This window comes from Terrapene carolina, unplaced genomic scaffold, assembly GCF_002925995.2.
Source record: "Terrapene carolina triunguis isolate 2854851 unplaced genomic scaffold, T_m_triunguis-2.0 Scaffold22, whole genome shotgun sequence".
NCBI lineage: Eukaryota > Metazoa > Chordata > Testudines > Emydidae > Terrapene > Terrapene triunguis.
This window is the reverse complement of record NW_020664373.1, coordinates 10,623,128-10,636,808: the sequence shown is the minus strand read 5'-3', so window position 1 is coordinate 10,636,808 and position 13,681 is coordinate 10,623,128. Positions and strand designations below refer to the sequence as shown.

The 13,681-nt window shown below is 44.4% G+C and overlaps 1 protein-coding gene across 3 annotated transcripts in view; it reads left to right on the top strand.

Moving 5' to 3' along the window:
* LOC112103836 (CTP synthase 2) overlaps positions 1-13,681 on the top strand; it is a 133,347-nt gene that overhangs the window by 96,544 nt on the left and 23,122 nt on the right. For all 3 annotated transcript variants that reach the window (XM_024195798.2, XM_026648673.1, XM_026648669.1), the window contains exon 15: positions 4,242-4,338. In XM_024195798.2, coding sequence (XP_024051566.1) covers positions 4,242-4,338 — 97 coding nt within the window. The remainder of the gene's footprint in view (positions 1-4,241; positions 4,339-13,681) is intronic.

The following is a 13,681-nucleotide window of genomic DNA, read 5'->3' as shown; positions in this document are numbered from 1 at the left end:
TGTTCACATCTTTCCTAAAGTTTGGCACTCAGAATTGGACACAGTACTCCATGTGAGGCCTCATCAGTGCTGAGTAGAATGGGACAATTACCTCCCATGTTTTACTATGCCACTCCTGTTAATACACCCCAGAATGTTATTAACCTTTTTTGCATCTATATCACATTGTTGACTCCTTCATTTGTGATCCACTATGACCCATAGCTCCTTTTCAGCAATACTACTTCAAAGCCAGTTACTCCGCATTTTGTAGTTGTGCATTTGATTTTTCCTTCCTAAGTGAAGTACTTTGTACTTGTCTCTATTGAATTTCATCTTGTTGACTTCAGACCAATTCTCCAATTTGTCTAGGTCTTGCTGAATTCTCATCCTACCCTCCAAAGTGCTTGCAACCCCTCCCAGCTTGGTGTTCTTTGCTAATTGTATAAGCATACTCACCATTCTATTGTCCAAGTCATTAAAACATTGAATAGTAGCAGTCCCAGGACTGACCCCTCTTGGCACCCCACTAGATATGCCCTGCCAGTTTGACAGCAAACCATTGATAACTACTCTTTGAGTATGGTCTTTCAACCAGTTATACACCCACCTTATAGTAATTTCATCTAAACCATAGTTCCCTAGTTGGTTTATGAGAATGTCATGTGGGACTGCATCAAAAGCCTTACTAAAATAAAGATATATCATGTCTACTGCTTCCTTCCTATCCAGTAGGCCAGTAACCCAGTCAAAGAAGGAAATTAGGGTGAGGTTTGGCATGACTTGTTCATGACAAATACATGCTGGCTATTTCTTATAATCCTATTATCCTCTAGATGCTTAAAAATAGATTGTTTAATAATTGTGTTCCCATATTTTTCCAGTTCAAAGTTAGGCTGATTGGTCTGTAATTCCTATGTCCTCTTTGTTCCCCCTTTTAAAGATAGATACTATGTTTGCCCTTCTCCAGTCCTCTGGGACCTCACCCATCCTCCATGAGTTGTCAAAGACAATTGCTAAGGGTTCTGAGATTGTTTCAGCTAGTTCCTTAAGTACCCTAGGATGCATTACATCAGGCCGTGTTGACGTATCTAAATATACTTTAATCTGTTCTTTCACTATTTTGGCTTGTGTTCCTTCCCCCCCTTTTGTTAATATTAATGGTGTTGTGTATCTGATCAACATTAACCTTTTTAGTGAATAATGTAGCAAAGTAAGCATTAAACACGTTAACCTTCTTGATTATAAGCTCCTTCCCTTGAGCTCCTTCCCCACGTTAACTTTCTTGATTATAAGCTCCTAAGTAGAGGACCTACACTTTCCTTTGTCTTTCTGTTGCTCCTAATGTATTTATAGAACAACTTTTTATTGCCTTTTATGCCCTTTGCTAGATATAACTCATTTTTTGCCTTAGCCTTTCTGATTTCGTCTCTGCATAACCATAACTGCTGTAGTGGGGCATGGGAAAAGATGTGGTTTCATAGAGTGGCTATTTTTAGCGCTTTAGAGATACTCATCAGCACTTTGCTTTCCACCTGGAGGCAAAAATAGAAGTTCACATCCCAGACCAAAATTGTAACATGTTCCAACTGAAGTTCCCCATTTCGTAAATAGGAAGCCACGTTATGGGCTAGTTGATGCTTTTGATTCTTCTTCAGGACCAGCCCCAAGTTCTGTAATCTCATGTGGAGGTGACTAAGGGGTGGATAAGTATACGGAGAGGCCCAGATTAGAGTGGCAAAGTCACAGAATTCAAGAATCAGGCATACCGGTAGTCTCAACAAAGGAGGAAGTTGCCATCTCTCTCATTTTCTCCAGAAGCTTCCATCTACCTGCCAGCATTACTTTCAGGATATTTTGAATGAATGTTCATGGAAGATCCTATCTTGGCCAGGTACTGGGAAGGCAAAGAGATTATAAAGTTTAGATTTGAAGTGGGGAATAAAAAGTACAGATGAGTATAATCATCAGCATACAGGTAACAACAGATGAAAACCTCTCAGACCTAATGTTTAAAATAGGAGCCTAAAGTTGACTTTGTAGAATGCTATTTGAGTGCTCAGCACTTTTGAAATTCAAGCAGGTGACTAAATATGGATTTAGGAGCTTCCAATTTTAACAACCTTGACCCTCATGATCTTCTTCAGTAACCTGAAATACACATTAAATAGCAAAAACATGGAACCCACACAATCCTATTGGGAGTAATCATTAGTGAGAATGAATGACTGTTCATCACCACCACCCCATGTCATCTACAAGAACCAGTATACCACCCTTCCTATGTTCTAGAGGCAAGCAAGCAACTCCCCATTGGAGTTTTGCCTTTGACTTCAGTCAGTATTTCACCCTGTGTGTTTTGTACATTCTGTTTCTGATGTTATATGTTTTGATTATGTAACTGTGCCCAGTGTTTCAAGTGTGTATTGCAAATAAAATGGTAAGTTTTAATGGTAAAATGGTAATTATACTTCAGAAAAGTATAATTGATTTAAAAATATGTGGACTGGAGTAGTGATACTTTGGCTGAAGAAGCTGCATAATCCCCACATTCATGTTGTTTGGGAAGTAATTACCGGGTTTGTAATCTTAAACCAATTTGATCACAGCTTTTATTCATGGTACTTTACAACAAGAATATAGATCATAAATAACATTTGAAAGATATGAGGTTATGCAGAGATAATTGCACATCTGAATTACATTGGCACAGTGCCCCAAGCACCTTCCACCATCCCTACTGAATTGTATAGCTTCACGTTATGAAATGCATTATTGCTCTCATAGAATGTTTTTATTGCTCCAGAAGGGCAAACTAAAGTTAATAAAATGCAGCTCCTGATTACCACTCTGTGTGACTATTTTTTATTTTCTGAACCCTTCTTGGCTAGTCTCATTCCTTGGTGTGTTTTTACATATATGGATACATAAATTTGTGTCTCTACCAATTTGAGAGGTTTTATCACTGTGATAGGGATTTCCCATAGATATAATGGCTAGTACCAGCAAAACCAGGCAAATGGCAAAATTTTAACTGTAATCCCTGTATCATTCCTTGCAACTAATCTCACTCATTGCAAAAAAGATATTCAATTGAATAGCGTGTTCAGGTTACAAAGGCTACCAGAAATAATGGTATGTTTTGTGCAGCAGCATCAGAATACTGTTCCTGCTGTAGGCAAAATGCAGTATCAGCTGCTTCTGGTTCTTCAGGTGACAGTCAGCATTAGAGAGTAGAATTCATTATGTTAATGGGAAGCTAAGAGTTATCTTAAAGTACTTCTTTCAGGGGTCGTGCTGCAACAGGGAAAGTGATGATATCGTCCCAAGTTCTGCCCACAAACCAAGCTCCACCCATTCATGATAGCTATACGAGATGCCACTCACAGTAGATTGTGCAGAACTTCATATTCCTTCTTCGTAATGTTTTTCTGTTATCTGTAGTAAAACTGTTAACAAAGTTGATATTATTTAGGATTCAGAATCACCACCCCATTAATATGACTAGGGCAGTTCACACCTCGCAGCTAATGTGTCAGGTTGCCTACAGACTCAGGAAGTCAGGGCTACCTCAGGGTTTGTCTAGTTCACATTCCAAAGGTAATTTTTGAAATCAAGGGCATGTCTACATTTCAAAATCTTATTGTAGTCAAACATGTTTGGGAAGAGTTGAGTTAACTTAAATGACAATGCATACAACTGACCGGTCAGCGTAGACCAGGGCAAATCATGTTCAGCACCATGTGAGCTAGCTGTGATCAAACTATGGTTCCAAAGCATTACACATTTAAAGTGTGGTACGTAAAATCGAAGAATTGAAGTGATATTGTGACACCTTTCTTGCCCCCAAAATGTCTTGCTCTCATTGATGATATCCTAATGTGGGTTACATATATCATCATCATCATCATGGGAAATCCCAGAAGGATGTAGACTCCTTGCAGATTGAGTGCCACCTGGATCAGTCTTTATCTAGGTCCTTAAGGTGGTCTGGCTGGATATTTGGTTTATGTCCATCATTGCAATCTGATTACACTACCAAAGCTTTTGGCAACCATGTGATTGCCAACTGTGAAGCAGCATTCTTTGGTAAACATGCTTTGGAATTCATTGGTCTTCCATCCTAATAATATGTATGAGTGTATGAAATATTGTAAATATAATAAAGTTAATATTTTAGTGTCACATGGACTTCTATATAATCTTTTTCTCAAATAAATAAAGAAATCATGAAACACTACTTCAATATTTTCTCTTGCAAGGTCATTGACATGCCTGAACACAATCCTGGAGATATGGGAGGAACAATGAGACTGGGAAAAAGGAGGACTGTTTTCAAAACAGAAGACTCTGTCCTAAGTAAGTTACTTCTTGCCTGTTTCATTTTCTCTCATGATAAAAATGCCATCTGTCTCATATTTAAAGGCCTAAATGAATTGTGCCAAACATGTTCTTGTGGTTGCATTCATTGCCTCTCCTTACACACCATGTAGTCCACATTTAAAATGTTTCCTACCCTGAAAAGCAACTAAACAAATAGCATTTTTTATTCATCTGATTAGTTCCTGGGGTGAATCTTTTTAGAATCTATAAACAACATCTACTAAAGACAAATTAACAGCCCTCTCTTCCCTCTCTCCCTGTTTGAAGTGCATGCCGATGAATCACCCAGAGAGGCACTGGAGGGGGAAATACACAGTTTCATTTTCTCTCTGTCCCACTTTTGCTTCTCTCCTCCAAGCACCAGATAAAATGGTCACTGTGAGGGGAGCTGGCACAGACTGGTGGCTCTGCAGGCAACAGTGGGAGGACAGGAAGCTCAGTACACCAGGCTGGCTTCAACATGTTAGCTCCCCAGCAGGGCTCCTCTCTCCAGAAGGATGGGCTACCTTAGATGCCCCCACGTTGCCAGATTCTTTACAAGGGCGCAAGCATTTCTCATTGTACAGAACAGGCTGCTGCTGCTGCCTCTCTCTTTTTTGATGACACACCAGTACACTCAGCAGGAGCCAGGACTTCCAGCAAGAAAAGTGGGTGGGTCAGTCAAGAAGGACATAAAGCCGCCCTGTATAAAATATTGCAGTTTTATTTTTTAAATTAAGTGCGGTTATTTATGCAGTGTAATCCTCAGTTTTTCAGAATGTGACATTGGTGGTTCCAGCCACTTTTTAAACTGTGGACTGTGATGATGGTCCTTGCCTCTTGTGGTAATAACCCTCTCTATTTTTGTGTTCAGCTTACAAGAAGCACAAAGAGAGGAAAACAAATATTGAGCTCAAATCTACCCTCGGATGCTCACATGCAGCTCCCACTGGAGTGGTGAATGAAATTCTATGGGTAGAGCTTGAGCCATATTGAACAGAGATATTTGTCAGATATACTCCTGCCCAGAGGGTGTGCCAGAAAAAAGGTCACATGGGAACGTCTGTGTCATTATTCCCATAAAATAAACATTAGTAATTCATAAATTCAACGTAATCCATTGTTGCCCATCATGGAATAATAGTCCATTTTTATTCTAATCAATTTTCTATTTTTTTCACCATCAAGATCCCTGGCATTAGGGTTCTTTGATCTCCAGTAATGCTTAGCAAATATTATTTGTCCAGCCTGGCATGTCACAGCAAATGCCAAACCCACTATTTTTACTGCCTTGGAAGCTGAAGCACACTTGGATGATATGATACACGAATGATAGCCAGTGTGCTTCACATTCATTCCCAATGCTCTGAGTGTGGATTTAATCCATGTTCATTCTAGCCAGAATTCTAGGGCAAACAGACACTGCTTACCTTCTCTCATCTGATATGTTCCTTCTGATTAACTTAAAGGATGCCTGTCTGCGTGAACTTCCACAGTCCACTGCTAGAGGACTCAGCCAAAGCCTCCTCCTTTCTTACTTTTACATGTGAGGTGAAAAAATAGAGGAAGTGAATAAATGCCCAAACTACATTGGGAATTCGGATTCTTGTCTAAGTGCTTCATTCCATTTAGTAGACAGGAACTTCAGCTATCTCTTAATGTGTCCGTCACAAAAAAAAAATTAAGTAGCTAATGGAGACCATTTGTTTCAGAATGATAAATATTCTATGCTATGAGTGACATTCCATTCAGACAATATAGAAAAATACTTCATTCTTTCCCCCAAATAATTTTGTACCCAAATACATTACAAAGTCCCCAATAATATACATGAGATTACTTGTTGATAGAGTGGGATTAGTCAGGAACAAAAGAATGCTACAAAATAGAAATCTTTATTTATGATAAGTAGTTCAGATACCCTTTATTTCTGGAGATGCATTTTTTGCCTAGGCAGATGTTACAAAGAGTCATTTTATATTGCCCCTTGAAGCCACCCCTTTAATGAAACCTTCCTGAGCTGAATGTGCTTACTGAAATGTAACATTTTCTCCTCTATTTTAGAAAATATTTAAAAATATACATCAGTGCAAGACACTGGCTTGTAATTAAGATAAAACTGAGTGTCTGGGTTTTTTTCTGGGAACCTGTGATGGGGTGGACTAGGCCCAAAGGCCCCCTGTTGGAGGCTTTGGGGTCCTACCACACTCCGTCCCAGAGAGGAGCAGATGAGAAGTCCTCCAAGCATCCTAGAGTGGCTGTAGGGGAAGCAGCCAATCCGAAGGGCTGCAGGAGGGGCCAGGAGGGCCATATAAAAAGGAGCTGCAGAGCCAGAGGCAATCAGTTGCTGCCTGGATCTGGAAGAGAGAAGACTGTGTTCCTGGATGGCTGAAAGAACATCAGGACTATGGACAGCTCAGTGTGGGCAGGGACCAAGAGAGCTAAGAAGTAGCTCCTGGCTGACTGCTGGGACAGAGTAAGGACTGAGCCTGGGGAGGGCTGCAGGACGACAGTGTCTCTAGGGCGGAAGCCCTGGGGTCTGGCCCCATACCAGGGCCAGGAGAAGGTAAAGACTGTATGCCCCAGAAGGGTTTTGTTCTGTTGCACCTACAGACAGTGTGTGTGACTTGACCAGAGAGCTGAGTAAGTCACTGAAGACCCGCCGAAGAAACCATCGACCGAGGGGGGGTGCTCCTGAAAAGCTGGTGCTGACCTCATTACAGAACCAGATATACTTGAATTAAGATTTTGAGAGAATTCACCTTCCTGCCCTGCCCAGCCCTATAAACTTCCAGTACAGCAGAAGAGGTCAGAATATCATTTTTAAACTCCTGGAAATCCATCTTCTCCAGGTGATCACTCACTATTCAGTGGATTAGTGAGTTTCCATGTGCTACCAGCTATATAAGAGTGATGGCGATACCTTCATCTTAAATTAAAAGACAGTACTTTACATCGCAAAGACTGTTTCACTGATTTTAATATGAATTTAAGCAATCCGGCATTGCTTTCCTTCACTTGCCTGTTTTTAAATACTGCTGATGAAATTTCTAGAAAACAACTTAACATAAGAACTCATTGACAATTAAATGAAAACAGTATTTTCTATAAAGTCTTTAACCATAAAGACAAAAACTCAAAAAAGAAATTGAGCCTCTTGGCCTGACTCTAACTTTAGCATGGGGGCTTCTGCTGGGCTATGGTTAGGGCTGGGGCCAGCGGGAAGTCCCTGGGCTAAGGTTGGGGCTGGCAGAAAGTTAGGGTTTGGGCTGGCTGGATTGGTGTCCCTGGGTTGAGGTTGGGGCCAGAGCCAGCAGAAGCCTTTAGTTTAGGATGAGGGTTGGAGCCAGCAGGCAACCCTGGGGAAGGATTCGGGTTGGGATTGGTGGAGGTTCCAGGACTAGCGTTAGGGTCGGGGCCAGCAGAAGCCAACAGGCTAAGGATAAAGTTGGGATTTGCAGAGGCTGTGGCCAACAGAGGCTAGAGCTATGGTTGAGGCCACCGTGCAGCCCCCAGGTTAGAGTTGGGTCTGGTAGATAGCCCTAGGCTAGTGTCAGGATTTGGGGTGGCAGGCAGCCTCATGCTAGGGTTCGGGTTGAGATTAAGAGAGGCCTTCAGGTAGAAGTTAGGGTTCAGATCAGTGGAGGACTTCAGGCGGGCAGACAGCCCTGGGCTAGGGTTGGGGCTGGCAGATGCCCTGAGTCCAGGGTTAGGATTTTGCCCAGCAGAGGCATTTGGGCTATGGATAGATCTGGGGTTGGCAGGCAGCCCTGAGATACTGGTATGGTTGGGAAGGGCAGTGGGTTCTCGGCTAGGATTGGTATTGGGGCTAGCAAGAGTGTCTATACTGCAGCTACGAGTGAGACTACCAGCTCGGGTAGACAGACTTACACTACTGGGCCTCGAGCTAGCGTGCTAAAGTAGCAGTGTGGATGTTGAAGTTCTGGTGGAGACTCGGACTAGCCACCTGAGCTGAGACCTAGGGGGTAGGTGATCTTAAGAGCCCAAGCTGACACCCGAGCTGCAATGTCTGCACTGCTATTTTTAGTGCACTACCGTAGCTTGAGCCTCACTAGTGTGAACTGTCTACTTGGGTTGGGAGGCCCTCTCCCCGCTGCAGTGTAGACATAGGCCAAAAGGCCCTGGGTTTGGGTTAGGTGCTAACTATGACCCTAGCTCTGGTCAATCACCTGACTCCAAACTTAACCCCAGCCCAGAACCTCTGCTAGTCCTATTTGCAGCACTGTCATGAGAGCTTCTCCTGGCCTGAATGCTAACCCTAGCCTCGGGCCATATGCTGGCCCCAACCTTAAAACCAGCACTGGGCAACCTGCCACACTGAAACCAAATCTTAGCCCAGAAACTCTTGCTAGTCCCAACCCTAACCCTAGCCCCAACCTGGGGCCCCCTCTTGGTATGAACCATAATCTGAGTTGCAGGACACCTGTTGGCCCCAACCATAGCCACAGCCCCAACCATAGCCACACAAATTTAGCCTAGAACTTCTTGCCAACCCAAACCCTATCTGTAGCACAGGGCTGCTTCCTGGTCCAAAGTTTAACACTAGCCTGGGATTGCCTGTTGGCCACAGCCCTAATCTTAGTACTGAAGCCTCTGCTAACCCTAACCTTAGTCAGGAGGCCTTTGCCTGGCCCCAACCCTAATCAAAGTCCAAAAGCTAACCCCAACCTGGAGCCCTCTGCTAGCCCTCTTAGCCCTAATCCAGAACCCTCGGGCAGCTCTAACTGTAACCCAAGCCTAGCATGCTCTTCCAGCCCAACCTTTACCACAAGGGCACCTGCTAGCCCCATCCTTAACCCTACCCAAGGGCCATCTGCCAGCCTCAAGCATAACCCTTAGCCCAGAGCCACCTGCCAGCCCCAGTGTCAACCTAGCCTGGGGCTCACTGATAACCCCAAACCTGTTTGGCTGGGGAAGCTCAAGCGGCTTATATTGCCCTGAATAATGAGCAGGCCAGAGACTATGAGGGGGTCAAGGCAGCCATCCTAGATCTAGTCAGCCTCCACCGAGAAATGGCCACAAAATTCTAAGGTGCAAGGATTATGAGGCGCTGCAGCCCCAGTCATTTGCCCAAAAGTTGATGGATTGGGCAACCTGTTGGCTGAGGCCAGACATCCAAACAGTGGGGAAGATAATGGATGCTCTGGTGTTGGAACAGTTCCCTCAGGGCCTCCCCAAGAACATACAGGTGTGGGTTAGATGGCATCAATCTGGCACTTTGGATGCGTTGGTAAAATTGACAGAGGGGTTCACAGAGGCGGAACTCCCCAGGATAGAGGGCCAACTCCATAAAGGATCAAAACGCAGAAGGAAGTTTGGGGAATCCACAGCGGCCAGGAGTGTGGAGTGGAAGAAGGAAGATCGCAGAGGAGCTCTGGCCAAGGCTCGATCCATGACATGTTTCCTGTGCAGGTGTCAGGGTCACTTAGAAAAGGGCTACCCGAACATGGAATATGGGTTTTCTGAGTTTTGCATCTGAGACAGGACTGGAAGGAAGGAAAAAAGGAAAAATTGTCCACCATTCCAGTAATGGTGAGAAGGAAATGTCAACTGGTAGACACAGTTCCCCTGATAGATAGGGCCTCTGCTTGCTCCCCAGTCTGGCAGGAGTTGGTGCAACCCTACTGGCTGGTTCCAGGGGCAAGTGTGAGAAGAGAGTGTATTCATGGAGATAAAAAGTGCAGCCCTCTGGCAGAGGTACCCTGGGAAATCTGGGGGAGGTAAGTGGAAGCAAGCTGGAGTAGTGGACAGATTGCCCCACCCCGTTGTGTTGGGTTCCAACTGGAGCCCCTTCCTATTAGGAAAACAAGGTGGTGTTGGGGGCCGCAGCTGGGGAAACAGAAAATCTGAGTGGGAGGAAATGGATCCCTACAGCAAGGGAAAAAACAAACCAGCAGGAGCAAATTTATAAATCCCTAGGGAACAGAGCCTAACACAGGTGAAAGGGGAGGAAAACAGAGTCCTGCAAGAGACTGAGCAGGAGGGGATAGTAATTAAGGAAGTAGGAATGGTGGAGAAAGACAAGCAGAGCTCCTTAGTAGAGGTTGAGGGGCCCAGGGAGTACCCCATGGTGCACCCCAAGGAGAAGCAGCTCAGGCACAGTTTGGAGGGTTGGGAGAGCCCAAGGCCCTGACTAATCGGGAATGAGGGGAGTGCCCTCGATCCCCTGCCAGGTATAAAGCAATAGAATAGGGAGAGCAACCCCTCAGGATGCACATTGTGTGATGACTTGTGGGCTGAAATGGAGCTGTGGGGACATCCTCCCCCCACCAAGCATGGGTTCTGTGGATGGAAAATGGGTGAACACCACAAGAACAACCTTGATGATAACCCTAGGGACCAAGAGCAACCCCCACAGCGTGACGCCTCTGCTAAGCAAGGGAAAGCACAGGGAAAGAAAAATCTGATTGTCAGGTAATGGGGGGAGATGGGTGTCAGAGTGCAGGGGCAACAGTGGCTGAGCCAGCATTCTGATCACTGCAACTCCAGTTAGTTGCCCCACAGCACCCTGACTATGGGCATTGTGCCCAGTTGATAAGTTGGGATGGGATGGAGAGAGTTAAAAGACTAATTAACTCATTAGCCCAAAAGGTGCAGGAAGGAAGTATGGAAGGGGAAAGAGAATGGGGGAGGGGCAGCCCCAGGCCAGCTGCCTTGTAGCATGAGTCACAAGAGATCTCTCTCCTCCTTGGCACAGGAGCTGAGGGCTCCATGGGACTGTTGATACGTTGCAGCACAGTCTGTAAAGGTTCTAGAAAAGAACGCTGTAAATGAACCGCAAGAGGTGTTTTACCAGACGAAGGTCTCTGAGACGTTTGTGGGCTAGAAAGTAGGCTGGAGCAAGTCTGCCCTGCCACAGGCTGGTAGAAGTCCCCTAGCTACAGTTACAGTTAGTTACTGGTGGTCCCAGTTTAAAGTTGGGGCTAGCAGTGCTTGCCAGGCTAGAGTTAGGGTTGGGGCCAGCATTCACCCTTGGGCTTGTGTTACAGTTGTGCTGGCAAGGAGTCCTGGGCTATTGCTAAGGTTTGTGTCAGCAGGCAGCTCACTGCTAGGGTTAGGGTTCGGTCCAAAAGGGCTCTGGACTGTGAATAGGGCTCTAATCTTAGTCCTGGGCCTCCCACAGCCCCCCCAAACCATAGTCTAGGGCCAGGTGCCAGAGACAAGACAAGCCAACCCCCCAGCCCAGCTTAGGTCTACCTCCCAGCCCCACAAAAAGTGTTCTGGTTTTTGTTTCTTTGTTTTTGTGGGATCAAAATGGAGAAGTGGTTTAAGTTAGGTTACTTATCATAGCTGGTAGGCAAAAAGAAATACCATATCAGGGATTCAATTTCAGCCACATGTTTCAAAAGCTGCAATAATGCTTAATGTAGGTTACCTATTAGCAGGTCTCACAAAGGAAATAAGGTGATGATAAAACTTTGATACAATACAATTCTTTGTCCATCAACAGATTCAGACGTACTTGCTACATTATCATCCTGTTCATCTTTTCTGCCTGCAGCATTCATCTGGGATATGAAAAAATGTTTAGCCTTCTCAGATTTGTAGACAGTAGCTTTTCGAGTTTTTAAGATCATATGTAATTTGGCAGGAAATGAAAGTGCAGTATATATACCCATTTAAAAGAAAAAGTGCTTTTAGAGATAATGGCTTTTTGACAATCATCTATGTGGCTTGGGTAACACTAGAGAGGATATGGATACACACTTCATCATGTATAATCTTTTCCTGTTGCTATACTGCAGTTATTATGTGGTCCTTATCATCTGCTTATAGAAAGGTTAATGTTAAGGTGCAGCGATATGTTGTAAATCTGTGCCAGCATTTTGAGTAGCTTGGATGGCCATATGTGTCAGAGGAATGCGTAAAGCTTTGATAATCTGTATTGGAGAAGGAAATCCTGCTCCCACTCCTCATAAATCACAACTAGAATGGGAATATGAGGGGTTCTAAAGGTTTCCCTAGGATTAACTTTTGTAACCACCTCAGTCAGTTCTCTGTATTTTCACACTGCAATTTTTGGAGATGTCTTCCAGCAGTTCAGTCTTGCAATAACACATTGGACCAGATTCTAATCTTAGTTACAGCAGTGTAACAGAGAGCAGAATTTGGTCCATTATCTTTAATTAGAACTACGGTTAGAAGTTCATCACTTTCTAGCTGGGAAAAGGGGTAAACAGTGAGGTGGCAACATTTGCAGATGATACAAAACTATTTAAGATAGTTAAGTCCAAAGCAGACTGCAAAGAGTTACAAAGGGACCTCACAAAACTGGGTAATTAAGCAACAAAATGGCAGATGAAATTCAATGTTGATAAATGCAAAGTAATGCACATTGGAAAACATAATCCCAATTATACATATAAAATGATGAGGTCTAAATTAGCTGTTACCACTCAAGAAAGAGATCTTGGTGTCATTGTGGATAGTTTTCTAAAAACATCCACTCAGTGTGCAGCGGCAGTCAAAAAAGTGAACAGAATGTTGGGAATCATTAGGAAAGAGATAGATAATAAGACAGAAAATATCATTTTGCCTCTATATAAATCCATGGTACATCCATGTCTTGAATACTGTGTGCAGATGTGATCGCCCCATCTCAAAAAAGTTACAGTAAAAACTGTATGCATGTTGGGGGGAATGGGGGGGCGTGCTGGTAAGTGAAGAATGCAGGTTAACTAAGAGAGAGGGAGTTTGGGTGCGGGAGGGAGTGCAGGGCTGGGGCATGGGAGAGCGTCCAGGGCGTGGGCTCTGGGAGGGAGTTTGGGTGCGGGAGGGGGCTCGGGGCAGGGGGTTGGGGTGTGGGAGATCCGGGGAGTGTTCACCTTGGGCAGCTCCCTGCAAGCGGCAACCTGTCCCTGCTGCTCCTAGGCGGAGGCGTGGCTAGGTGGCAGCGTGGCTAGGCGGCTCTGCACGCTACCCCCACTGCTCCCATTGGCCGGGAACCGCGGCCAATGGGAGCTGCGGGGGTGGCGCCTGCGGGTGGAGGTGTCTAAGCTCTACAGTCTACAAAAGTTATTCATAATCTTACTTGCAGAAGTTGATACTCACTGGTAAGATAGAGAGACAAGATGGGTAAGGTAATATCTTTTATTGGACCAAATTCTGTTCTTTTTCTTCTGAAGAGCTCTGTGTAAGCTTGAAAGCTTGTCTCTCTCACCAACAGAAGTTGGTCCAATAAAAGATATTACCTCACCCACCTTGTCTTTCTAATATCCTGGAACCAATATGGCTACAACAACACTGCAAACAACTGGATAAGTTAACATTATATGGGTCAAATAGTAATAAAGAAAGATGAACAAGTAGTGAGATAGGA